The 27,784-nt window shown below is 41.9% G+C and overlaps 1 protein-coding gene across 1 annotated transcript; it reads left to right on the top strand.

Moving 5' to 3' along the window:
• Positions 1 to 835: 835 nt before the first annotated feature.
• MAJIN (membrane anchored junction protein) lies at positions 836 to 26,019 on the top strand. Its single transcript, XM_047070257.1, has 11 exons — positions 836 to 914; positions 8,522 to 8,639; positions 15,703 to 15,748; positions 17,409 to 17,484; positions 17,646 to 17,771; positions 18,852 to 18,883; positions 19,182 to 19,294; positions 20,506 to 20,569; positions 24,407 to 24,479; positions 25,249 to 25,366; positions 25,974 to 26,019. The coding sequence occupies exons 1-11, from the start codon at positions 836 to 838 to the stop codon at positions 26,017 to 26,019; spliced, it is 891 nt and encodes a 296-aa protein (XP_046926213.1).
• Positions 26,020 to 27,784: the final 1,765 nt, after the last annotated feature.

The raw sequence follows: 27,784 nt of genomic DNA, 5'->3' as shown, positions 1-27,784 counted from the left end.
GCCTGGGCCGACCCCCTTCGCCCGGCGAGCGGAGCGGCGGCGCCGAGGCCGAGAACGCGGCGCGCTGGCCCCTCTTCCCGCCCCCGAGGGCCGCCCCGTCTTCCGAGGGCCCCGCGCCCCTCTCGCCGCACCCTCTTTTTAAAAACCCCCTTTCCCCGTAACAAAAGTGTGCCCTCTGCTCTGCAGCCTCCCGGTGACCCCAGGCTCAGCGGTTGCCACGAAAGCAAGACTTCGCCCACGGAGAAGTTTCTCGTCCCCGCCATGTCTTAGTGATCTCGGGGAGTCTCTGCCTTGCCTGACTCAACCTGGGAGGGAAATACTGGAGGCGTGGCACTCAGTGAGACCTCCCCTTCCCACCCCCCCCCCGCCCCCCCCCCCCAGCCCCGCCGTTTGAATCTTGGCATCTGCGAAAGTGGAAAGATTAAGCCTGCCTTGGTCCTTGACTTTTCTCAACTTCAGTTCCTCCCCTTGCGCATGTGCAGGTGGTGAACCTACCGCAGTATCCCAACCGTCTCCCTAAAATCGCTCTTTGGCTGGCTCGTGGGCACCTTAAAATTGAGCACGTCCCACTAAGGAGGTCACATCTTCCCCCTCAAAAATGGACTTTCCAGGGGCGCTTGGGTGGCTCAGTTGGTTAAGCTCCGACTTCAGCTCAGGTCATGATCTCGCGGTTCGTGAGTTTAAGCCCCGCATCGGGCTCTGTGCTGACAGCTCAGAGTCTGGAGCCTGCTTCAGATTCTGTGTCTCCCTCTCTCTCTGGCCCTCCCCCCATTCATGCTCTGTCTCTCTCTGTCTCAAAAATAAATAAACGCTAAAGAAAAAAATTTAAAAAAAAATGGACTTTTCAGGGGCGCCTGGGTGGCTCAGTAGTTGTGGGGTTCTTGACTCAGGAGGTCATCAGCAACTCCCGGTTGGTGAGTTCCAGCCCCACTTCGAACTCTGCTCTGGCAGTGGGGAGCCTGCTTGAGCCATCTCTTTCTCCCTCTCTCTTACCCCTCCCCTGCTCGCTCTCTCTTTCTCAAAAAAGGAATAAACTGAAAACTTTTTAAAAAATGTACTTTATAGGGGCGCCTGGGTGGCTCAGTCAGTTGAGCGTCCGACTGCAGCTCAGGTCATGATCTTATGGTTGGTGAGTTCAAGCCCTGCGTGGGGCTCTGTGCTGACAGCTGGGAGCCTGGAGCCTGCTTCAGATTCTGTGTCTCCCTGTCTCTCTGTTCCTCCCCGGCTCACACCATCTCTCTCTTTCAAAAAGTAAATAAACATTAAAAATTTTTTTAAAGTTTACTTTCTAAGGCTACTTTTTCAGGAAGTGGTACTTTTTTCCCTCTTCCATTAGCTGCTCAAGCAATTAGGAATCATCTTTGTTCTCTCTCCCTTCCCTCATCAGTTGACAAAATCACGACTAGACATCTTCGCAGGCATCCTCCAAATCAATCCTTTTCTCTTCATCTCCACTTTTGTCACTGGAGACCAGGCCACTTAATCAGCTTCTGCCTAGCACCACAGGCATCGCCTAGCTGGTCCTAGTCCTTTTTTATCTGTTCTTGTTCTGGATTATTTTCCACGTTACAACCGGATCCATACATATGTGTACTTTAACTCACAGCTGTGTGGTCATTTCTTTATTATACCCTTCAGCGCCTTCCTATTGCTTTCAGGATAGACTCCACAATTCATAACCTGGGCTGTAAGTAAGGCCCACATCCCTTCTTTACCTGCACTTTCTCCCCTGATGATCACGTCTGTTCAATAGTTTCAAATACCACCTAAACACTGATTACTTAAATTTACATTTCCATCCTGATTTCCATCTCTTGCACACTAGGAGACCACCCTCTCAGCATATCCACTGGGATGTTGAATAGGCCTTAGACTTAACCAAAACAGAACTATTGAGTTTCTCTACAAATCTCTTTCCCTAGAATCCTTCCCCATCTCAGAAAAGGGTATGTACCATCCTCCACCTAATAGCAAAGGCTGAAAACATAAGAACCGTCCTTGACTTCCCACATCTAGTCCATCAGTCTAAAATATACCCCCATTCAGCTATTCATTAAGACTCCCCAGTCAAAATCAGCATCATCTTTCTCCTGGACTACTACAAAAGTTTCCTAACTGGTTCCCTGCTTCTACTTTTACCCTTGTACAGTTCATCTTTCTAAAACAAATCAAATCCTTTCATTCTTTATAAAACCCTTAGCATAAAATTTGAACTCTTTACAGTGGCCTACAGGCCTTACACGATCTGGTTGCTTCTTATCTCTGACTTCGTCTTCCTCTATTCTGTTTTCATTCTCTGTGCTCCAGTCACACTGACCTTTCTGTCCATTAAACCTAAACCACCCATCACAAGGCATCTGTGATTGCTGTTTTTTTTTCTGCTTGGAATGCTTTTCCTCTTGACTTTGCATGGTTGTTCAACTTTCCATTTGGGCCTCAGCTCAGCTGTAATCTTGTCCGAAAAGTCTTCCCTGGCCACAGTAGTTAAGCACCCTCCCAGTTACTCTTTTCTGTGAAACTCTTTTATTTTCTTTAGAGTACTTAGAGTACTTGAAATTACATTTATGTACTTACATGTTTATTGTTGCTTCCACACCTGAAATATAAGCCCTTAAAGACAAGTTATCATGTCTCTCTTGTTATACTCTAGACATAGAGCAGTGCATAGTAAGGCTCTCACATGTATGCTGACTAACTCATTGCTTATCTGTATGTGTTATCTCAAAGCACTGTCCTTTTTGCCCACTAGGTTCCAAGTTTCTATACTTCTTTCTTTTGAAAGCGCCATGCTCTCTCCAAGTTGAAGACTCTTACATCTTCTGTTTCCTGTACGCACCTCAGACCTGCTCTCTTTTTGTGCGTCCCTAACTCATATTCATCCCTCAGGTATGAGTCTTTTACTTAGAATGGGCTTCCATGATTTCCTTTCTAGGGTTAGGATTCTCTGTATCATGTTCCCATATCACCCTGTTCTTTTTTGTAGCAGTCACCACACTTGAAATGATTTGTAAGCTCTTTGCAGGTGAGGACCAAGTTCCAATCCTCTCCACTTCATCTCCAGCACTTCCGCTTCTGTAACATTGTAGGCATGTAAATATTTGTGAGCTGAATGAATGAATGTTGAATGAACATGAGATTGAGAGGCTCAGATCAGGTAAAAACTAGGAGAGCAGTTAGCATGGAAAATGAATTAGCTGACTCTACTTTTCCTACTTCAATAGAAGTTTTTGGATCTTGTGAGCTAGAGATAAGAAAGCATTATATACACTGAAAGTGCTTTATAAATATGAGGTTTGCTTGTTTGCTAAGGCCTCTTCACCATTAGAGCCCTGTGGTTTGATGGTTATTCAAAGTACAAAACTTTATGTTTCTTAGCCATAATAAATGATTTGTTGTTTTAGAGCTAGGCTTAAAATGTAAAATATAAAGAATTGAGGCTAATATTGAGTGTAGGCCAGTTCATAATCAGTTGGACTGTCTTGCTTTAACAATACATCTGAGTTTTAGTCTTGCCCGTCATGGCCAAATTAGATGATCTCCTCAAGTCAGCTATATCTTTTTGTAAATACAGTTCTTATCTCTGCCCCCCGCCCCACATCTCACCAGAATTGGATTAAACTTAGTAAAATATTTCAAATTTCCTGTATGAAATGTCTCTCATTACATAAAAAGTAATTTAGTTTTCTTATTAATTTCTTCAGAATCTGCCATTGTTTCCTGGCAAGAACAAAGCTGGATATTTTAGAAGCTTTCTTTTCTTTTCTTTTCTTTTCTTTTCTTTTCTTTTCTGTTCTGTTCTGTTCTGTTCTGTTCTGTTCTTTTTTTTAAGTAGGCTCCACACTCAGCATAGAGCCCAACTCAGGGCTTGAACTCACGACCCTGAGCTGAGATCAACAGTTGGACGCTTAACCAACTGAGCCACCCAGGTACCCCTCAAGCTTTCTTTTCACACTTTCCTATATCAGTCTTCTGTCACTAAGACCATCGAGATATGTACATCAAGGACTCAAGAGTTTTGAGCTCAAAGTTGTAAAAGATGTTCCTTTCTCTCTACCTAAGCATATTCTCTAAACCATTTGCCCTTCTGAAACTACTGATGCTTTCCCCCCCACCAATTTTACATATTCTTCCCTACATGTACGGGTGAGTACAGGTCAACTCACCCAGTGGTGTAACCAAAAGATAAAATGTCTCTCATTGCCTTCAGTTTTACATCCAAATGCTTTTTGGGTTCCTGGGGTTGGTAGGATGTTTAGAGTGCTACAGTGAATTCAGTGTGATGTGAATGCTAATAGGTTGATCATCACATAACAAGCCAGAGCTTCTGGGCAGGGTGATGAGATGAGATACCATTCTATTGCTTTTCTAGAATAAGGACCACAGTTCTGGACCTATTGACTAAAGGTAGTTTTTCCAATAGCTTTTAGGATGGTTAAATTGTAAGTGGTGCAAAGGTAACTTAAGAGATTAACTTAGACTCCTTTCTGGTCTACTGACTTGTCCATTAGGCCTTTTAATTTCACTTTAGGGCATCTTCCTACCTCTCTGTTAGAAACTTTAGTTACTCCTTACCTCTCAAACAAAACAAAACAAAACAAAATCTAACACAGTTCCAAGGGCAAATCTATTCCTGAACAAATGCCAAGAGCATTTTAAAGATTGTGTTTTACCAGAAAGAGTAGGAAGAAACCTAAAGAGAAAGAACGATACCAGTAAACATGAAAGTATTCTGGGTAGTCTTAGATCAGTCTCTCCCTGTCCCCTCCCATATCTTAAGACTTTGTTTTGTCTTAGAAAGGTTATTCTTTATTGAAAAACCTGTGTAGAGCACTAAAATAAGCAGTTATACCTGCATTATTTCATAACCATCCTAGCTACCCTGCAAGGTAAAGAAACGGAGAATAGTTCCTTTTGACAATAGAGCTTGAAGACAAACAAATGTGAACACTTTAACACTCCAAGAAATAATTCTAAGAACATTTGATCAGAAAAGCTTACATTTTGGTTTGATGCCTTTATACCCAGATTGAGTTTGCCTTGAGTCATCCACAATTATAAGAGTGACCAGGGTTACAATTTAATAAAGTGACTGACAGGGTATTGTGATGTAATGGGGAATGCGTGGGTCAAAGGAGTCAGCAATCTTGGGGAGTGCTAATCCTGGTTCCGTACTAAGTTATATGACACCTTGTGGAAGTTATTTCGTTCTTTGTTGAAATCCCTTTATTCTCATACCGTCTAAAACAGAGGGCGCTTCCAACTATAGGCAACCATGAATCTCTGTTTGGAAATACAGACTTCAGAGAGTCTGAACATACTTCAGTAAAGCCAGGCAGACCTTGGAGACTAGCCAAGGACTTGTGAAGGTGGAAGGAGTTGCTGGTCATCTGTCTTCAATCTCAATTCTAAAACTTGGGTAGTAAATTCATGGTATCAGTGGGATTTCCCTGTTTTGTTACCCCCACTCATTAATGGTCACAGAGCCTATCATATTAGATCTGCTCAGTAAATGTATTTTGAATAAATGCTTATGAAGCTCTTTTATTCTTTAACACTATGGAGGATTTTTCCATCAAATATCACCAGATATATTTAGTGACAGCACTTCCTTATCTTCCACCTCAATAGTCAATATTATCCTCATATAACATTCAGCCCTGCTTTAGGTTCTATGAACTGACCCAGATGTTTCTTTATGTGAAAAAATTACTAAAACCTTAAAAAATCGAACATCATTGCCTATGTGGCATTTAAATATAATTATTGGAAATTTTCAAAGAAAAGGTTCTTGATTGGGATTTGTCAGATTTTGCGCTGAAATTAAAGGTAGTCAGTTTTCCTCTCTTAAATTTGCTTTTCTAGTGAAGCATTAAGAGAGAAACTCTTCAAATCTATCAAAACAGCTAATGTTTATGTAATATTCTAGAGTTTATGGAGTGCTATTTACAGCGTAATCTCATTTAATCCCACAACAATTCTAGATGGGATTCCCATTTGTAGATGCAGAAATTGAGAAATGGCAAGGCTAAGTGACTTGCTCAGGATCTAATGGCTAATAAGAAGCAGAGCTAGGACTCAGGCCTTGATCCTCCAATTGCAAATCTTATGTGTTTCCAACTAATGCATTTTGCTTCTAAACTTTTCTTTGTTTTAACACCATCGTGTTGTTTGATCACCTAAAAATGGATTGAGAGTGACCCTTCTTCATATGTTAAGACCCCATATTGTTATCTTGACTACAGTACTTAGGTTGAAAAATAACCTTGTGAAATCTTTGAACCAATAGTACTATGTGGTTGTTTTGGATTATGCTGTCTAATCTTTATTTTCAAATGAGGCAGTTAGTGTGTGGTTGTTTCTGAAGCAGGCAGCCAGCAATTAACAGGCAGGCCCCAGCCAGAAGAGGGCTGTTGTTACCTCTTTCGGACAGCCAATGTGGTGCAATACATGAAGTTTCCTCTCTGGATTGTCATTTCCAGCAAATGTCCTTCATTTCCTTTGCTCTGATCCCCAGCCCTCAGTCTGTGGTGAGAGGTGACTGCATTTTAGTAAAACTCTCTGAATAACTGAAAGCTAAATTTTTGTGGCAGCAACTTTTGTGGCAGGTAGGCTCCTTTCCTACTTAGAAAAGTCATCTTAGCACCGAAAACACCATCAAATCTAGCTGGGTTCCTGCCATGCCTTGGGCATGGGAATCAACAAGCTTCCCTCCCCCCTGCCCCCCTCCCCCCCCCCCCCCCCCGCCAGCCTTCCCCACCCCATCTCAGGATATGAACAGTATTTCCCCTCTGGTAACTTTGCAGTTGGCACCAAGTATTTCTTTTCACTTTTGACTGCAATTCTAGTCTAAATAGTCTCATGGGCTCTGGCTCCAACCCCCTGTCATTCTAATCCCAAGCAGCTGAGATCAGACACTGGGATATCTCTTTACTGGCAGCCCCAGACATGAACTCTGGAAATTGTGGGAAATTCCATTCTTTGGGCACGTAGATCTTCTGACTCCACCACACGAGAGTTTTCCCTGCTGAGTATAAATGGTACTGGGGTAATATGGAGGAAAGAGTAATGAAAATAGTCCTTTATGTGTATATAGTATTTTAATACTTACAAAATGATTTATATTCATTATCTTATTTTTTTGTCCTAAAAACCCCAGAAAGCAGAGTAGGAAAGTGGTTAAGGGTATCAAGTCTGGCTTCATATTACTTCATTTGAAACTCAGTTCCAACATTCATCTCTCAATGTCTCAGTTTCCTTATCTATCAGATTTGGGCTGTTGATCGCAAAGCCTTGGTGTAAGGATTAAGTGAGATGATACATGTAAGACACTTAAGGTAGGGCATTTTAAAAAGTTGTTGTTAATTGTTATTATTGTATAAATAAGAAAATCAAGGCCCAGAGAAGCCAAAGAGGGATATTGGACCCGAGACTCAAACCTAAATTATTCTTTCTTTGTGCCTGTTCTGTCTACCCATCTTAGCTACCTCTGAAATCAATACTTTGTGTTGTGTGTAGGTAGCTTTTATCCTCAGGAACTCTGAACCTCTCATCTCATTATTTATTACTTACACTTCCATATGAAGAGACAGAAAGCGCAGGGTTTATTATCTCTACAAGTAAAAAGAGGCACAGAAAAGCCCCAGTGACTTAGAAAATCACTAATCACTGTGCTTAATTCTTTTTAGTGTGTACCGAATGCCTGCTTGGAGGAGAAGAGACTTGCCATTGTTCTTTTCCCATCTTTCCCTTTTCCTGACTTTCCCTCAAAGAGGACCTTAAGTGACAGAGATTCAGGAATAGGAGAAGTAAATCTAGTAAGTGCTAGGAGGATAGTAGGTACTCTTGTGGCACAGGGCTGTCTCACAAGTGGTGAAAAGGAAGAGTGGTTGAGAGGTAGGAAAGATAAGGCATTCCTTGGCAGCCCTGGGAAACATTAGCGTACATCCTTATTTGCTGCATGAGCTGTGGCAGGAAGGTGTGTTCCTTCCTTAACTTCATCTAAAATTAACAGCAGAGGTCTTCCTAATTGTGCCACCTATTGGTACATTCGGATTGTTTCATTATTTGACTTGAGTCCTCTTCATACTGGCCTAGATTCCAAGGAAAGTGGGGAACAAGGGGGGGAGAATAGATTCAAGAGATGTTTGAGAGAGAGATTTAATCCTAACAAAAACCTTATGAGGCATCAGATGTTGGTTATCATTAGTCTCATGAAGAGAAGTGATTTGCCCGAGGTTGTCAGGTAAACTACAAAACTCGAACCCAGGTCTTCTGATTTCAAGTATAGAGATTATTCCCAAACACCGTGTATCTTCCCCCATGCAGGTAGAAGAATGGTCCAAGTGATTAAAATAGGTGATTAATGTAAAATCTGAGACGGGACATAGGCAGTGGTGCTGAATGTTGGACATTTTACTCATGAAGAGACGCTACAGACTGGGCAGGTTCTCTTTCCCATATGATAACATAAGGAACCATCTTTAGCTTTTTAATAATTCTCTAATATTTGTATTTCATTTAGGCTATCATTTGGAAGCAATGAGTTTAAAACCCTTCACCTACCCGTTTCCAGAGACGAGGTTTCTTCACGCAGGACCCAATGTATATAAATTCAAAATTAGATATGGCAACAGTATCAGGTAATTTTGAAGCTAAGAGAATAGCCTTTGCAAATACAGGTTAGTACATTCCCACAGGTATCCCTTCTCTACCTTCCCCTTGTCCAGGGGACTGGCTGAATTAGCATCTTGTAGGATTCTGTTTCCCATGTATTTTATTTTTTTAAGCTTATTTATTTGAGAAAGACAGAGACAGTGAGAGTGAGGAAGGGGCAGAGAGAGAGAGGAAGAGGACGAGAATCCCAAGCAAGCTCCACACTGCCAGCAGAGAGCCCAGCACAGGGCTCAAACCCATGAAACTGTGAGATGATGACCTGAGCTGAAACCAGAAGTCAGATGCTTAACTGACTGAGCCACCCAGGTACCCCTGTTTCCCAAGTATTTTATAGTCCATATATTAATATTCATGTAAGTTTCTAAATTAGTGATGGCATACCTTTGGAGCAGTTCTCAAGATTTTTTTTATCTCAAGATCTCTTTGCACTCGTAAGATTATCAAGGATCCCAAAGAGTTTGGTTATGTGGGTCATACCTGTCCATATGTATCATATACAGTTTAAAACAGGAAAATTAAAATAACATACTTACTAATTTAAAAATAATATATCATTAGGGGTGCCTTGGTGGCTCAGTCGGTTAAGTGTCCAACTGCAACTTAGGTCATGACCTCACGGTTCGTGACTTTGAGCCCCACATCAGGCTTTCTGTTGTCAGGACAGAGCCTGCTTCAGATCCTCTTTCCCCTTTTCTCAATGCCTCTCCCCATTTATTCTCTCTCTCTCTCTCTCTCTCTCTCTCTCTCTCTCAAAAAGTAAATAAACTTAAAACAAAAATAATATATCATTATGCTAAGGGAAATTAGAAAGATAAATATCATATAATTTCACTCGTAGGTGGAATTTAAGAAACAAAACATGAACATAAGGGAAGAGAAGGAAAAATAAGATAAAAACAGAGGCAGGCACCAAGGGATACAGGTGTGCTGTTTCGAAAGGACACTTGCACCCCCATGTTTATAACAGCACTATCAACAATAGCCAGAGTATGGAAAGAGCCCAAATGTCCATCCATGGATGAATGGATAAAGAAGATGTGGTGTACATATATAAAATAGAGTATTACTTGGCAATCAAAGAGAATGGAATATTGCCATTTGCAACCATATGGATGGAACTAGAGGGTATTATGCTAAGAGAAATCAGTCAGAGAAAGACAAATATATGACTTCATTCATATGAGGACTTTAAGAGACAAAACAGATGAACATAAGGGAAAGGAAACAAAAATAATATAAAAACAGGGAGGGGGACAAAACATAAGAGACTCTTAAATATGGAGAACAAACAGGGATTACTGGAGGGGTTGTGGGACGGGGGATGGGCTAAATGGGTCAGGGGCATTAAGGAACCTACTCCTGAAATCATTGTTGTACTATGTGCTAACTAATTTGGATGTAAATTAAAAAAAAATTAAAAAAAACAGAGGCAGGCAAACCATAAGAAACTCTTAAATACAGAGAACAAATTGAGGGTTGCTGGAGGGGTGTTGGGTGGGGGGATGGGCTAAATGGGTGATGGGCATTAAGGAGGGCACTTGTTGGGATGAGCACTGGGTGTTATATGTAAGTGGTGAATCACCAAATTCTACTCCAGAATCCCTTATTACACTATATGTTAACTAACTTGGATTTAAATAAAATTCTTAAAAATTGCTGAAAATAATGTCATTAAATGTTAACAAATAATATGTTTTATTAAAAGTAACTATATTTTGGGGCACTTGGGTGGCTCAGTTGGTTGGGTGTCTTGATTTCAGCTCAAGTTATGATCTCATAGTTATGGGATCAAGCCCTGCGTCAGGCTTTGCACTGATGGTGTGGAGCCTGCTTGGGATTCTCTCTCTCCCTCTCTCTCTCTCTGCCCCTCTCCCCTCAAAATAAATAAATAAACATTTTTTAAAAAGGTTAACTATATTTTTAAAAAAATTAATGAGGAGATTGGCACTGTTTACATTCCTGGGATAAAGACCCTAGGAATGCAAGGATGGTTCAGTATACAGACATCAGGGGCACCTGGGTGGCTCAGTCAGTTAAGCATCAGACTCGATTTTGTCTCATGTCATGATCTCTCGGTCTGTTACATTGAGCCCCATGTCTGGCTCTGTGCTGACCGCCAGAGCCTGCTTGGGATTCTCTCCCCCTCTCTCTCTGCCCTTCCCCCACTCTCTCTCTCTCTCTCTGTTTTTTTTTATTTTATTTTTAAATTTTTTTCAACGTTTATTTATTTTTGAGACAGAGAGAGAGCATGAATGGGGGAGGGTCAGAGAGAGAGGGAGAGACAGAATCTGAAACAGGCTCCAGGTTCTGAGCCATCAACACAGAGCCTGACGCGGGGCTTGAACTCACGAACCGCGAGATCACGACCTGAGCCGAAGTCGGACACTTAACCAACTGAGCCACCCAGGCCCCTCTCTCTCTCTCTCTTAAAATAAATAAGCATTAAATACACACACACACACACACACACACACACAGAGAAATCAACCAATATAATACACCACAGTAACAGAATGTAAGGGGAAAAAGTCACATGATTATCTTAATTGAGAAAGGAAAAGCATTTGACCAAATCCAGCACCCTTGCATGATAAAAACACTCAATAAACTAGGAATAGAGGGGAACTTCCTCAATATGATAAAGACCATATATGAAAATCCCACAGCTAACTTACTCAGTTATGAAAAACTTAAAGCTTTTCTCTCAAGATGCTCATTTTCACTACTTCCATCCATCATAGTACTTGTTTCTAGCCAGAGCAATTAGTCAAGAAAAAGGAAGAAAATGCATACAAATTGGAAAGGAAGAAGTGAAACCATCTCTATCTGTGGAAACCATGATCTTACCTGTAGAAAACCCTAAAGAATTCACACACACACACACCAAAAAAACAAAACAAACAAAAAACCTATTAGAGCTGATCAATGAATTCAGCAAAGTTGCAGGATACAAAATCAACACACAAAATCAGTGGTATTTGTATACACTAGCAAAAAACAATCTGAGAAGAAAATTAAGAAAACAATTTCATTTACAGTAGTACCAATAAGAAAAATATTTAGCAATAAATTTAACCAAGGAGATGCAAGACTTGCCCACTGAAAACTACAAAAAGTTGCCAAAAGAAATTGAAGACTTACTAGATATCTATGTTTGTGGATTGGAAGACTTAATATTATTAAGACGACAAAGCAATCTACAGATTCAGTGAAATCCCTATCAAAATTCCAGTGGCATATTTTGCAAAACTGGACAAGCCCATCTTAAAATTCATATGAAATGGAGCATCCAGGCGGCTCAGTGGGTTGAGCATCCATCTCTTGATTTTGGCTCAGGTCATGGTCCCAGGGTCATGGGTTCGAGTCCCACATTGGGTTCTCCACTGAGAAGTGGAGCCTGCTTGGGATTTTCTCTCTCCTCCCGCTCTCTCTCTTAAAAAAAAAATCATGGAATTTCAAGAGACCCTGAATAGCCAAAATAATCTCGATAAAGAACAAAATTGGAAGACTCCTACTTCCCAATTTAAGAACTTGCTACAAAGCTACAGGTAACCCAGAAAGCTACAGGTAATGGCGTAAGAACAGCTTACAGACCATAGAATAGAATTGAGAGCCCAGAAGTAAACCTTCACATTCACATCTTTGGTCAATTAGTTTTTGACTAGAATGCCAAAACTGTTCAATAGTGGAGGAACAGTGTCTTTAACAAATGGTTCCAAGAAGAATGGATATCCACATGCAGAAGAATGAAGTTAGACCCTTATGCTGTACACAGAACTTACAAAAAATAGATCAAAGACCTAAATTTAAGAGCTAAAACTATAAAACTCTTAGGAGAAAACATAGGTGCAAATCTTCATGACTTTGAATTTGGCAGTGGTTTCTTAAATACCATACCAAAAGCATAGGCAACAAAAGAAAATTCAATAAATTTGGACTGCATTAAATTTTTAAAAATTGTGCATCAAAGGACACTATCAACAGAGTGCAAGGGCAACTCACAGATGGGAGAAAATATCTATAAATCACATATCTGGTAAGAGTGTAATATCCAGAATATAGAAAGAAGTACAACTCAGGGAACCTGGGTGGCTCAGTCTGTTAAGCATCCGACTCTGGATTTTGGTTCAGTTCATGATCTCATGGTTTGTGAGTTTAAGCTCCAAGTCTGGCTCTGTGCTGACAGTGCAGAGCCTGCGTGGGATCTCTGTCTCCCTCTCTCTGTCTCTCTGCCCCACACTGCTTGTGCTCTCTCTCTCAAAAATAAACACTAAAAATAAATAAATAAATGAACATTAAAAGAAAAGAAGTACAACTCAAAAACAACAAAATAAATCAGTTTAAGAATCGACAAAGGCTGGGGTGCCTGGGTGGCTCTTTTAGGTGACCAACTTCAGCTCAGGTCTTGATCTCAAAGTTGGTGAGTTTGAGCTCCCCATGGGGGTCTGCACTGACAGTGCAGATCCTGCTTCAAATCCTCTGTCTCCCTTCTCTCTCTCCTCTCCCCCGCTTGTGCACACGCTCTCTCTCTCTCCCTCTCTCAAAAATAAACATTTAAAAAATAATAAAAATGGACAAAGTATTTAAATAGACATTACTTCAAATGAGATACACAAATGGCCGATAAGCACATGAGAAGATGCTCAGTATCCTTACACCAGGGACATGCAAATCCAAACCTTAATGAGATACCACTTCACACCTACTTGGATGGGTATTAAAAAAAAAAAAAACAAAAAACCCAGAAAATAACAGTTGGCAAGGATGTGGAGAAATTGGAAGTCTTGTATAGAACTGATGGGAATATAAAATAGTGCACCTGCCATGGAAAACAATTTGGCAGTTCCTCAAAAAGTTAAACATAGAATTACCACATAACACAGCAATTTCATTCCTAGGTATATGCCCAAAAGAATTGAAAACAGGGAGTCAAGCAGATTCTTGTACAACGATGTTCATAGCTGTATTATTCATGATAGAAGATGGAAACAGCCCAGGTGCCATCAAATTGGTGAATGTATAAACAAAATGTAGTTATATGCGTGCTGTATACATATGTGCAATAGAATATTATTCAGCTACTAAAGAAATTGCAAAAGAAATGAAGTTCTGATACCTGTACAACATGGATGAACCGCAAAAACATTATGCTAATTGAAATAATCCAGGAACAAAAGGAAAAATATGATTCTACTTCTATGAAATATTAAACAGGAAAATTCATAGAGACAGAAAATAGATTAGGGGTCACCAGGGGAGGGGTGGAGGGGAGAATGGGGAGTTATTGCTTAATGAGTACAGTGTTTCTGTTTGGGAAGATAAGCTTTGGAAAAATAGTGGTGATGGTTGTACACCATGGTTGTGAGTCTAATTAATACTGCTGAATTGTATACTTAAAAATGGCTAAAATGGCAAATTTTAGGTTATATATATTTTACCACAATTTTAAAATGTATTAGTTAATTTAAAATAATGTATCTATTAAGTGTTAACACATTTTTATTAAAAATAGCTAATTTTCAAAGACAAAAAAATTAATGAGAAGATTGGCATTGTTTTAAATTTTTGCAAATCTCATTAGTCTGGCTTGATAGAAAGCTGATAGATTATATCTGCTTCTGCATTCAGTCTGGTTTTTTTGGTTGAATTATATGAAAAAAATCCAGCCCCACATAGATGTGTAGTTGGGGAAGGTAGAAATGTATTAACAGCCTTCACAGATTATTGTGGGCATTCTTTGACCCTACATTAAAATTTAAGAAGTGATATTTTTTTTGTTTGGTTTTGTTTAACGTGGTACTTTTTTAAAAGTTAGTTGCAATATGGAATCTGAAATTCTATCGGTAAACTTTTTGAACTCTGCTGTATTAAAATCTGTCTTGTTCTGGGAGTGAATCTTTTACCTAGGATGATTTGTAACATAACGTGTTTCATTGGTCATTTGGAAAATATTGGTTGACTGACTTATATAGATAATCCAAATGTCAACACACTTCATTATACAATATCAAAAAATCATATCTGTTAATATCACGATCAATCTTAGAAAAGTGTTTTAAGTTTTTGAAACTTGTCGATCTCACTGTGATGGATTGAGTTTTCCAAAGTTCAAATTTTGCTTGAAATCCCAAAATTCATCATTGGCACAAATAAATACTGTCAGTTGTTTTGCTTGAATTGATAAGCTCACTATTCATTTTTGAGGAAATGTCACATTTCTAAGTCTGTATAATGACGATAGTTTGTTAGCTGATCATTGAAGTAAAATACCATTCCATGAAAAGCAGCTAGTTTAATCTGCAACTAACTTTAACAGTTAGTTGCCCAAGTGCTTTTCCTCAAGACACCCATCATATTTCTGTATGCAGCAGAAGTACTTAATGAATACTTCCCATTTTATCACATAGTGTATTAAAAAGACATGTATTTAAGGGTTGAGATTTTATAAAATTATTAATTTTTTTCTTGCTTCCTCAAATATATTAAATGAAGCTGGATTTTTTTTTCCTGTGTGGCAGTCAAGATTACCACAACTGCTAGTACAGTTTAGTGTAACTAGCTAGATTTGTGCAAAGGCACCAGCAATTTTGCCCTCCATTGCTTTTGTACTAATGATTACAAATGTTAACACAGCAAGGAAAAAAAAGGCAAATAACGTCTTATTATTAGTATAAAAAGAGTTATGCCTTCAAGAACACTTGACAGGGGCTTGAGGATGCCTGGTGGTCCACAGACTACACTTGAGTACAACAAGTCTAACAAATTATTAACTTAATTTCAGGTCTTGGCAAGTTAATGGGGAAGATATTTTGGAACAACCTTCTACCAGTTCTCAGACCATACCACCTACGTGATCACTTCTTCCCATGAGCTGTTGGTCAACACACACGATTCTTACTTAGTCATGTTTCTGTAGCTCAGTGGAAGTGTCATTTTTGCTCTTCTGTCTACTCTGTACTGACAGTAGAGTCTAGCGTCTTCAGAGCTTTCCTTCTCAGCTTATTTATCTCTTGTTTGTTTACCTTCTAGAGGGGAAGAGATAGAAGATAAGGAAGTCATCCTCAAGGAGCTGGAGGTAGGGGAAAAAGCAGACAACTTCTGGGAAAGTTATTCTTTAAGCCAAGGATGCGTCCATATCCAGCTTTTAATTATTTCCTGTGAACTGAGTCACAACCTCCACTTGATCACTTGGCTTCTCCCTGCCGTAGTTCCTCTGCAAAGAAACTTAAGTGTTTTTCCAAGGAAATTAAAGCCTGTATCCTTTCTCAGTTCTTCTAGTTGAAGTGTCAGCACCTTTGAGGCTTAGAGTTCTATTGTTTCCACCAGAGTTCCCAGCCCTCTGCAGCTCTCTTCTGTGGTGGCTGGCATGGAGAAAGCTTCTGGAGGACTGCCGCCTTCCAGGGCTCTGGGAAGCCTCACCCTCCCAACCACTGCCTGGTACTTGACGTTCAGGAAACTCAATTGTAAATACACATACAAGACTGCTGTGTCTTCATTTTAATTGGAAACATTTGCAATTGCTTTATTCCCACTTCATTTTCATTCCTCCTTTACCCAGCCTTACTTAGGTTCTCCCACAGGAGAAACACTGAGCAAGTGAACAGCTTTGTGAATTGGTGAACGCGTTGGGCAAGGAGTCAGAGCTCTGGGCGCTGGCCTTGGATTCCAGCCCTGGCTGAGCCACTGATTAGCAGTGCAAACCCCAGCAAATCATTTCTGTCTCTTGATCTTAATTGCCTTGTTCATAAAATGAGAGTTCTAAACTAGTTTATTTCTCTTCTGACTTCACAACTCAGTGATTTGGGACCGTTCAGATTTATAAAGACATACACTGTCATATTTCAAAGAATTTGAATACAATGAAATATACAAACACAAAACTCTATGAAACCAAAAATTTGAGTCCTAGCCTTAAAAGTATCTATAGCTCTTTGGCTAAGTGTCGAAGGTACCTTAGAATCTTGTGGGAGATCAGAGACATTGTTATAAATAACAATTATTTTAATAATAGAACCATGAGAGTTTTCTGCTTATTTTAATTGTAAGTAGAGCAGAGTTTATTTCACTTTGCTTCAGTTAACATGGGCAGAGAAAAGTGCAAGGCAGTATCTAGCAAAGTGGAGAGACCATAGACCTCAGAGCCAGTCACACCTAGATTTGAGTTAAGTTCTGCCTTCACAATGGGACTTTTGGGCAAGTTACCTACCTTCTCCAAGCCTGCTTCCTTACCTGTCAATGAGGTTGATAAACAGTACCTGTTTTCACGATTGTGGTGAGGGTTAGAAATAGATGTGTGCAGTGCCTGCCACACAGTAGCTCAGTATGCGGTAGCTAGGGAGCATTTATATACATTTATAACCAAAGTTTTCAAGGGCTTTTTCTGTGTTCTTGCTCTCAGCTTTCAGGCAGATATTCTCATCTTCTTTTACTCAGAAAACATTTGTTGATAGGCATTGTGCCTAATGAATGGTTAAGAGAGTAAGCCCTGGAACCCCATTGCTTGGAACCCCATTGTTCATATCTTGGCCCCCTCCATTACTCCCCCATTACTAAGAAAGGGCATTTCAGGCAGAGGGAACAGAGCACAGAAATGGAGGATCAGAAGGCATGTTCAGGGAACAGCACATAGTTCAGCTTTAATAGAATGAAGGGTTTGCAAAAAGCAGTGACAGGTGTAAATGGACAGATTGGCTGGGACTAGACAATATTAAACTCATTTCAGATTTTTTTTCCAGGATTCTATTCGTGTGGTCTTGGGAAACTTGGACAATCTGCAGCCATTTGCTACAGAACACTTCATTGTATTTCCCTGTATCCTTTCATTTCAGGATAGAATAAGCTACAGGTCACACTATAGATTCAAATGGAAGCAGCAGACTCGTAGGACAGGGAAGGGCAAGGGTCTTATCCCTAGAATAGTACTCAGGGATTCGTACTGACTGCTTTCTTCACTCCTTAGCACCATTTCTCAGATAAAAGCAAATGGGAAAGAGTGTCCCACCTGAAATTCAAATATGGGGAAATCGTCTTGGCCCCCTATCCATTTGTTTTTACTCTGTATGTGGAGATGAAATGGTTTCATGAAAACCCGTCACCTGGTAAGTAGAATGATGGAAGTTTTAGTGGTGGAGGAGAAATAGGGAAGGTTGAACGTCCGTGGGTTAGCATTGCAAGGTCAGTATGGCAAAATGGCCAGCCTGACTGGGCCCTAACGCCACACAGTGTAGAGGTTAGGAGCAAGTGCTCCAAGCCAGACGGCCTGGTTCAAATCCCAGTGGTTTTGCCACTTGAGAGCTGTGTGACCTTAGATGAGTTCCTTAATCTTTCTGTGCCCCCTTTGTGAAATGGCGAAGGATAATAATAGCACCCATCTTAATTATACATATTAATAAACAAAGTCTGACTGACAGTAATCACTCAGTGAAAGAGATCTCATATAAAAATACTTCCTTCCATTTTAGAGTATTCAGTGACTTTTACGTTAGCGGTATCTTAAAGGCATCTCCAGGTTTTTAATCTCTGAAGGCCATTGCTATTTTTACTCGTAGAGGGACAAATAGATACCTGCCAGTTTGATTTGGAAAAGAGTGCAAAGGCCTTGCCTCAAAGTATCTCCCCAATTCATTTGTCACTGATGTCTGAAGTTCTACCTTTTTTCTTTTTTTCTTCTTAAAAATTTTTTTAATGTTTATTTGTGTGAGAGAGAGACAGACAGACAGAGTGTGAGCAGGGGAGGGGCAGAGAGAGGGAGACACAGAATTGGAAGCAGGCTCCAGGCTCTGAGCTGTCTGCACAGAGCCCAACACAGGGCTTGAATTCACAAACTGTGAGATCGTGACCTGAGCCAAAGTCGGATGCTTAACCGACTGAGCCACCCAGGGGCCCCTACCTTTTTTCTTTTATACTAAGGATCATTCCCTTTTAAGTGGCATATCATTAGAATATAATATAAATGTAGTATGTTTGACCTTGTAGATGACAATAGTTCTTTAAGTCTAAAAAATAGGGGAAGAGAGTTTGAAGACCCCGGATTTCTAGCAAAAGTGGTACCAGGCAGAAAAGGGAAAAGGCATACATAGAGCTTTTTGTCTACGACCAGTTGTAAGAAATAAGTGGTAGCCAGAAATCCAGGTGAAACAGCATCTTGATCCATTATAACCTTCAAATTTCCATTGTAGGGAAACCAATAAATGACAGTCCTCTTGGATTGGTAAGTTTGCCTTTTCTATACAAGATGAAAATTGCCTTTATTGCCATGTCTTGTCCAAAAAGTCCTGCTCTTGTCTCTTCCTCTTACTTTGCCCCTTGGTTGCTGCCCAGGTCCAATCAGAATTGTATACATGAGACCATCTTTTTCCTCTTGGCTAAATTTCTAAGACTGTCTAACAACGATATCTAGCCTCACTTGCGAAGCTGGTGTTAAAAGTTGCTGTAGGCAATTTAGAGATGGGGAGTTCTCTTCACTCTGCCCTCGTGAACTGTGAGCAGGTCTGGAAAAGGAGTCACAGGAGTCTGGTTCCTCTCTGAAGGTGCCGGTGGAGACGAAAGCAGCAGGAGCCATGATGAGGAAACGAGCACGAGTGGAAGTACCCAGCCCCCTGCACAGGCCAGAGCTGGACAGGTCAGTGGTGTTGGGAAAGAGTTGAAATCCTGCATCCTCATTAGGCTTCGCCAGCTATTGCTGCTGGCCGATCTTGTCCTTCGCTGAGTCACTTTTTGTCTTCAGCCTTCACTGGTACCTGCTTATTTCCGGGGGCGGACTAAGGGAAGGAGACACGTTGATGTTTGCAAAGTAATTTGAACACAGTTCCTTCCTCAGCAAAGTGGGAGTCTTCTGCTCATCAAGACAGTGACTATGAGGAAAGGCGATCACATCTATGTACAATTGAATCCAACACATACTCAGCACTCAGTATGGTCACACTACCAGAAGGCCCGAGACTTAAGAAGTCCCAGCATATTATATAAGAACACAGAAAAATCCTCAAGAGAGTGAGAAAAAAATAAAATAAAATTCTATTTTACCTAGTAAGCAGTGAAGTTTTTTGGAAATCTGCCTTTAAGAGAGAATGTGAGCTAAAATGTAAATACGTACAAGAGGGTATGTATCAGTCAATGGGTGAAATACTGCAATATTAGGGTCAATGTTGAACATATCCTTAACATGTTGAAGTTGCTATTGTGGAGGCTACTTACTTTATTCTTTACAATCTCTGTCAGGGACAGAGTGAATCAGTAAAGATAAGATAATTCAGTCATTCTTAACTCGCACCCAGAGAGGGCAGCTGGAATAATCCAAGGTGTGGTTTGCTCCCCAGCCCAAAGTGCTTTCAGCCCATATTCCCAGAGAGCAGCTGCTGCTTTCCTGGGGTCGTGTGGGCAAACAGTTCCGTGAGGGAACTGAGGCCTCTACCCTCCACATGCACATGTCAGGGAAGAGTCAGGAAACTTCTTTCCCAGACAGGTGGAATGTGAAGGTACTTGGAGGTGTGAAGCTTTGCTCTGTTCTATTTGACTGAATTTTCCATGGAGATGAGGCCTCACATCTTCCCTTTCTCTGGGTTTTGATGCAGTCAAGTATTTCAAAATCTGATTACCTGCTGTCAATCACATTTTCCCTTTCTCAACCCCTAGATCCTTAAATGTTTCAAATTGGGATTCTGCTGTGAATTAAAGCAGCACCCAAAGAAAATTTGGCCATGCAATTTATTCCGTAGGCCAGGAGTGGTATAAAAATAGCCAACCTGCTGAAATATTCATTTAGGCCACATTTGCTTAAATGTGATGTTGCTGCTGCCAGTAACATTTCCTGGGCTTTTTTCCCCACCTCAGGGCCAAGATGGGGATTTCCAGCCAAGGCCCCAGCAAAAAGAGGCCCCTTATGGAAACCAGGAGGGTAAGCACCAAAATGGAGGCTGCAAGGCTTTTGGCTGTTCCTGTTCTGTAACAAGTCATAATTCCTGTTACCAGCACATTTTGGTCCTAAGTACAGACTGAATTGACTGAACTCATTCTCAGGTTTCACCATCTGTAGAATAACATTCAGCCACTCTACTTCTGCCACAACCTGTCCCAAAAGTAGCCACATAATACACACATCGATGAATCCTTTTGTTAAAAGGCCTTTTCTTCTCAGCTTAAAAAGCTGCTTCTTGTACTCTGCAGTGAGAGAAGAAAATAGGTCTGTTGAATCGGGGTGGGATCTGGTATAGAATTTTTTCATTTTAGAAAACTTTTTGCCTTCATCTGCACCGGGGTCTGAGTCTGGGAACATCTAGTTTTTATAGACAAGCTAGGCATACATCAGCATGGGATACTGGTAAGAGAAAACTTCACTTAGAGCAGTGATGGGCTGGCCCCAGTGGCATTTGATTTCATTTGTGAGGTTTATTCCCCATTTAGATATTCATATACCTGCTCCTCTTGCATTTCAGGGCTTCTTTTTTAGTAGCCTGTGGAAGAGTCCCCTTTTTCTTTTCTTCCCCTCTTGAAATAGCTGTTATTTGTGCCTTTTTCTTACTTTCCACTTATCTCTCCAAAGTAGCTCTGACCTTAAGTATTTAAAGTTACTTAAGGTCACACTCCCTGTTCACCTCCCTCGCCTTCCCAGAACCCGTAGCATGATCAGTTATGCAGTAAGTATCTGTAAAACATGTGCATTTATTCGACAAACTGACTGCGTGTCTGCTGTGTGCCAAGTACTAGAGATCTCCTGCTCTCCCCTAAAAATGCCAACTGTGTAAAAAGCTAGGCAGACAATTATTGATAGATGTGCTACGTGCAAGAATAAAGGAAGCAAAGGGACCACAAGGGAGAACCTCACCCAAACCAGGTGGATGGGAGGGAGGCTTCTCAGAGTAGCTCAGAGAACTAAAGCCAAGAGGAACGAATATAGTGCTTTTGGTGACTGCAAGCCAGTGCACCTGGAGCTTAGAGTACAGTGCTAAGAAATGTTATTGGAGAGATCAACACAGGCTGGATCTTGAAAGACTTAAGGGCAACTTCAAGATCACAGGCTTTCCCCTAAAACATTTTTTAAGTAGGAAAGTAAAGTGATTTTCATTTCTATATGATTATTCTGCCTCCTGTTTGCAAGGTATTGTGTTAGGTGCTGGGGTGCACCCAAACATGTAAAACATGGTTTTTCTTGCAGGAATTTATTGTTTAGTTAGGGAAAGAGAGAACCCTTAGGGACTCAGTCCTCTGGCTCCGTGGGTAGGGGCAGGGTATAGGACCCATTATGCCATGGCCACCTGGCCCACTGAGTGATTGTAGACAGATGATTGCCCTCTTCTATACTCCTATCCTTTCAAGAGGGAAGAAAAAGAAATGAGAAAGTACAGGAGGGGTACATGAAGCTCTGAAGAACAAAGACGCTTTATACAACCAAGATAATTACTATTAAAAGAACATTTCCCTCACTCTCTATCCTTCATACCTTCCTATTCTTAGTTTGACACATCATCTCCCTCAAGAACAGTACCCACAGTTTCTTACTCAACATAATTACCTTTTCAACCTGATACTGGGTTTAGAAAAAAACTCTGAGCCAAAAAAAAAAAAAAAAAAAAAACACCGAAACAAAACCCAAAAGGAACATGTTTATTGATTTTGACTCAAAGCCCAATGACAGTCTCCATTGTAGACCCTGTTCCCAGAAAGAGGATTTCTCTTGAATTAGAGTGATCATAGTAGCTCTCAGTGTAAGTCACTTGAGATGGAAAAATCGAATTTGCTCCTATGGTCCAATGCTTAATATTTTCTCTCCCCTTTGGGGAACTCAAGATGTAGGGTCACAGTCAGTGTGGACTGTCATGTCTTAACAGGACACCACTGGGAGCTGATACAGGGAAAGCTTCGAAGAACATGGCTCATATCTAAATAAGGTCTCTGTTTCATAAGAGGTGTTTTGGGGAGAATGGGAAGGAAAGGCAGACCCATTCCCTTTATTACTCGAGGTGCCAGACTAGAGATCCAGACTTTGTAAGGACAAAAAGGGGGAGAGCAGATGTAAAACAGACTGCTGTGTGTGTGTAGCTTTTTTTTTTTTTTTTGCCACTTCTGCTTGAACTGCTTGAACTTTTTTTAAAATTTCTTTTTTTTTTTTAATTTTGAGAGAGAGCGTGAGCCAGGGAGGTGCAGAGAGAGCAAGGGATAGAGGATCTGAAGCAGGCTCTGCACTAGGCTCTGCACTGACAGCAGAGAGCCCAATGTGGGGCTTGAATTCAAGAGCCACAAGATCATGACCTGAGCTGAAGTTGGACGCTCAACTGATTGAGCCACCCAGGTGCCCCTTGAACTATACTTTTAAGCAGATCTGGCCCTGAACATATAGAGGACAGTTTTGTGTTGGGTTGTCAGTGTATTATGTCTTGTTGGATGTCCCAGATGGTACCATCAGTTTAATTTCAGGCTATGTTTTTCTTTTCTTGTGACATTTTCCTGAGGAGACATCTGTCAAGATTTTAGGAGAACACAAATGCTAACCTATATTGTGAGGGGCATCTGCCCTGGTTGAGAGATCTTTACCTCTGTCCCAGGGCCTTTGAACCCTTCTATTCCCCACTGCCACCCTTAGTAGATGCTTTCATTAGAGCCAATGCAGCAGAATTTAAGCTCCAAACCATAGTTTCATTAAATTTGTAAGAATCATTTTCTCAAGCTAGAAGTTAGAGCTGTGCCCTCTCAATTCCATCTCCACCCTGTGGTGGACTGCAAGCCAGTGCACCTGGAGACTTAGAAGAGGTAAGAGTTCCCCTTCACTTTTATAGGAGTATGACCCAGGTAGCAGCCTATGTGTTCCGGAAATTGAGGGTTTATGGAAATGTTTATCTTAGAAATACAACTCATGCTTAAGATGGAGGCTACATCCTAATTTCTTTCTTTCTTTTTTTTTTTATCCTAACTTTCCTAGAGGCTTATCATACCTCTGCCTCCCAGACCCACCTTGATAGTCCACAGCCCCTGGCTGTAGAATTCTTCACCAGCACAATGGCTCAAGGAACTTCCCAGCACTGCTAAGGTAGTCAGGCCCTTTCCAGGTGAGGGGAGTGGCCAGTTAGCAGAGAGTCCCAAAGAAAATATATGAACCATGATTCTGAATATTGGGGTATCAACTGGAAATGTGGGCTTGGAACCAGGTTATAGGATGTCCTCCTCAAAGTATTAAAAGAAGTTCTGTAGGGGCTCCTGGGTGGCTCAGTCGGTTAAGCGTCCAACTTTGGCTCAGGTCATGATCTCACGGTCCATGGGCTCGAGCCCCGTGTCGGGCTCTGTACTGTCGGTTACAGAGCCTGGAGTCTGCTTCGGATTCTGTGTCTCCCTCTCTCTTTGCCCCTCCCCAACTCATGCTCTGTCTCTCTCAAAAAATGAATAAACTTTAAAAAAAGAAGTTCTGTAAAGGAGTAGCCCAGGGAGAAGACTGAGTTATAGTGTGCTGCCTGCTTATGCCATAGTCATATTTCCACTACCCCAGCTCTAGCCACACTCATCTTTTTAGTTGTTAAAGGTAGTGCCTCCTATACACCGTGTCCCTGTCTAAAATGCCCTGCTCTCTCTGACCGTCTCTTCACCCCCATTATGATAAAATTTCACTCATCTGTCAAGACCCCATTCAAATAGCACTTTCCCTGCAAAGTCTTCCTTGACTAACCACCAACCAACAAATAGCATCCTGCCCACCAAGATGTATGGGAGTCAAGTTTAAAACTTTTCTTGGTCCTCTTTTTATCAGAACATGGAAAGAAAAACCAAGCAGAAATGTCAGGAGAGCCCAACGTTTGATATCACTGATGTCCAGGAACAGGGTAGGTTCTGGGAAATTTATTCTCTTTTAATAATCATCCTGACCTCTTTCGTTCTCTGATGAGCAGAGCAACACAGAGCTGAGTCTGGGCACACTTGCTGGGTGATATACCTGCTCCCATGAAGACTCTTGTTGGCCATCCTCTGGTGTGGGGGCCTGCCCTCGAATCGTAAAAGCTCCCTCAGCTTCCAAGAGAAGTGAGAGGAAACGATGCATGTCCTTCCTGTGCAAATGATGGTGAAATTGATGCTCCCACTATTTGAAAACAGTTCTATACGGGTGATACGTTTTACAGAAAAGTTGGGAGGGATGTGTTTCACTGTTCTGTCTCGTTGGAGAATAATCTCTGGGAAGCTGTCTTTCCCCCTCTTCCCTTCAGGGCATTAATGTGAATATTGGAGGTGCAGTAGATGTTCAGCAAAGGCTGGAAATGCTTGTTAAGATGTCCAGCATGAGGATTCAGTATGGATTGTAGTTATCACAGATGCAGGGATGTAAGCACATGAGTTCTTCAACAAGTTGTCATTCCATGAGAAAACATCATGGTGGGTGGCTAGGACTTAAGCCGTGTAAAAATCTCAGGGGCCCAACTAAAAATAGTCCAAGGTCAGAGTAGTATCTTACTGGGCTGAGATGAAATTGGGAAGGTCTCAACAAACAGTTTGGCTAGCTTCGAACAAATGGTGTGAGGCTGCCCTTGGCCCATACTAGATGTCATGTGAAAGTCCCCGGGCTAATACCTTTTCCCTGCCTGAGTGTTTTCCTTGCAGATTCTAAGCTGGGGGACAGCCTAGTGGGACAGATCATCCCCCCATTGCAGCAAGACAATCCATCTCCACCGGAAAGACCCGCAGAGCTGGCAACCAATGGCTTCTTTGGATTTCTAAGGTAGGATGGATTTCTCTCCTGTCATTAAACTGAGACCCAGAGCAATCTAGCTCCAGAGTCTGCCTCATTGAATCTTTTGGGGAAATTAGACAAGCAAGCAGATTCCCCACATAATCTCTATTTTTCCCGGGATACAGGATGGAAATGAGACTGCACAAGGGCCCTAACTGAATTTAATAAAGACCGTGTCTTGTTCGCTTTTACACATCCTACCCCACCCCACCCCAGTGTGCCTCGCATTGGACCTTGTCCCATAAGTGCTGCTTAAACAGAGCCTGTTCTTACCGTTAGGTCATTCAGATGCTTCGGTTACCAAAATGTTTCCATTCTCCTCTCTGAATCTAGGCTGTGTCTTCAGAGTCCTTTTTGCGGAAGACAATTAGCAAATCCCTTTATCCATCTAGAGCTCAGCCATCCCATTGAATTCTCCTTCATGTGTCCCTCCTGGGTATAATTGAATTTGGGTACCTTTTCAAATGCTGTTCCAGACTTGAATCCATTCAGTGGTTCCCCGAAGCCAAAATGTCCCAGCTAATGGAGCCCTACTGGGACTGGGAGAAGGGAGGGACCTCTAGAATCTCAAGCCACTCTGTTCTCCTTCCTGCAGCTCTCTCTTCCCCTTTCGTTACTTCTTCGGAAAGAGCAGCCGGTGAGTCTTCCGGATGCAGCAGTGGGAAGAGCGTCCTCCCGCAATGACTCTTCCCGTTCCACCCTCCATGCATGACATTTCAGTCAAGGGGAACGTGGGCCCTAAACTCTCTGAGTCCTCTTGTGGGTTTGTCCTATCCTTTGCCTCTTTACAGTGGATTTTTTTTTTCAATTTAAAACACTAAGAAAAGAACTTCCTAAAATGTTCTAGTCTGAGAATTGTACGCTCTGAGGGCCAGTTTAGGTCTTTCGTCTCCAGCACTTAGGATCCTAATGAAAATAAATTATTTACGAAGAGTTATTGACTGAATTTCATGAAGGAGAGAGAGAGAAAACTTCTCCCTGAAGATACAGGGAAGCAATGCCTGAAACCTCCCCTGGGTCTGCCTGGTCCTTGTTGGTGGGATGCTTTGGGTGGGTGGGGTCTGCACCTGACCGCAAACTTTAGCCTCCCTGCCGGGGCCTAGGGAATGAAGTTTGTAAGACTCAAGAGCCCCAAAGACCCCCAATACATCATCTGTCCCCAGTTCACCCAGTTTGGCCCCAAAGTGCACCCTCAGTGCATAAATGCTTTCCACTCACCTACCCCCTCTGGCTTTTGATAGGAGAACAGTTTAGCTTCTCAGATCAACTGCAGGTCAGCCCAGGTTAGGGCCCCTGGAGAAGACCAGGGCACCCCAGCTCTGACTTCATGTAACCCAAAGGCTGGTCTGGGACACACAGATTAGACTTGTGTTGTGTGGCCACAGAAGACCAAATGGGAATTTAGGGAAACTCAGTTTAGCTCAGAACAAAGGGTTCTAACTGTTATAAATGTCCAGGATTAGAATGGGCCACCTTGTGAGGTAATGAGTCCTTGTCACTTCTAGTCTTTAAACAGAGCTGACGGTCCATCAGATGCTAAAAGGTTCTCATGATTAATGGCAGTGTTGGGGCTGGAATGCCTAGGTCCCTTGCAGGCCCCTTGTTAGGCTGCCTCACCCTGGATGGGGAGAAGAGGGGGATGCTGTGGACATGCCCAGGTCCTGAGGAGAGAAGTGGAACTGGAGGATTAAGGACAAGTTGCGTTTATGGCCTTTGCCCTATGGTCCCAAACATGGCCCGCTTTACAAAGCTGCCGAAGGCACACTGCAGAACCTAGCGAAGTGAGTGCCATTCTGACCCTGAGTAGCTTACAGTGAAGCCTTGGCAAAGTCACCTTCCTCTCTGGTTCTGATTTTCTCATCTGAACACCGAAGGGGAGATCCAGTGAGCTCTCGAGCACCTTCAGGCCATGGCAGTCTGTGTGGCCGGCTCTGCCTTTCTGAGCAAATCAGTGAAGTAGTGGCCCTGGGGTGTAAGGGGCCAAATCACCATCGGCTTCTTCCTGATGTCCTGCAGCTACTGCTGATGGGGAGCTTCTCCAACTTGCCACATTCTTGCCCCAAGTGTAATTTAGCACCATGTGTGGATGGCAGATTTAGCCTGATGTTAACTAGCTGTGTGACTTTTAGTAGCTTTCCTTCTCGAAGACTTAGCTGCTTTACCTGTAAGACCAGAGCCAGAGCTGGACTAAACAATGGGATTTACTGGGGTTGACAGCTCCAGACTGTTCTAGGAGTCAGGACCCTGTCATTCCAGGAACTAAGGGGATCCCCACTCTGTGGCTGACCCCCAGGATGAGAAGTCATCCACCTGACCGTGAAAGTGAAGCTCTAAAGATGGACTTAGAACCCTCCGTTCCCCCCAACTCTGCCACCAAGCATATCTCAGGAGGCCCTGACTGGGGTC

This window comes from Lynx rufus, unplaced genomic scaffold, assembly GCF_022079265.1.
Source record: "Lynx rufus isolate CCGP_SWC_20201006 ecotype Redwood Valley unplaced genomic scaffold, mLynRuf1.p SCAF_9, whole genome shotgun sequence".
NCBI classification, from domain to species: Eukaryota; Metazoa; Chordata; class Mammalia; order Carnivora; family Felidae; genus Lynx; species Lynx rufus.
The sequence above is the reverse complement of the archived record's forward strand: the minus strand, read 5'-3'. Positions and strand labels throughout refer to the sequence as shown.

What these genes read in the sequence shown, in the direction of transcription:
- MAJIN (XM_047070257.1), top strand. Translation starts at nt 836, where the DNA reads ATGGACTTTTCAGGGGCGCCTGGGTGGCTCAGTAGTTGTGGGGTTCTT. An exon ending in CACTGATGTCCAGGAACAGG is followed by an intron (nt 24,480 to 25,248) that starts GTAGGTTCTGGG and finishes TTTTCCTTGCAG; the next exon opens with ATTCTAAGCTGGGGGACAGC. An exon ending in GGCTTCTTTGGATTTCTAAG is followed by an intron (nt 25,367 to 25,973) that starts GTAGGATGGATT and finishes TCCTTCCTGCAG; the next exon opens with CTCTCTCTTCCCCTTTCGTT.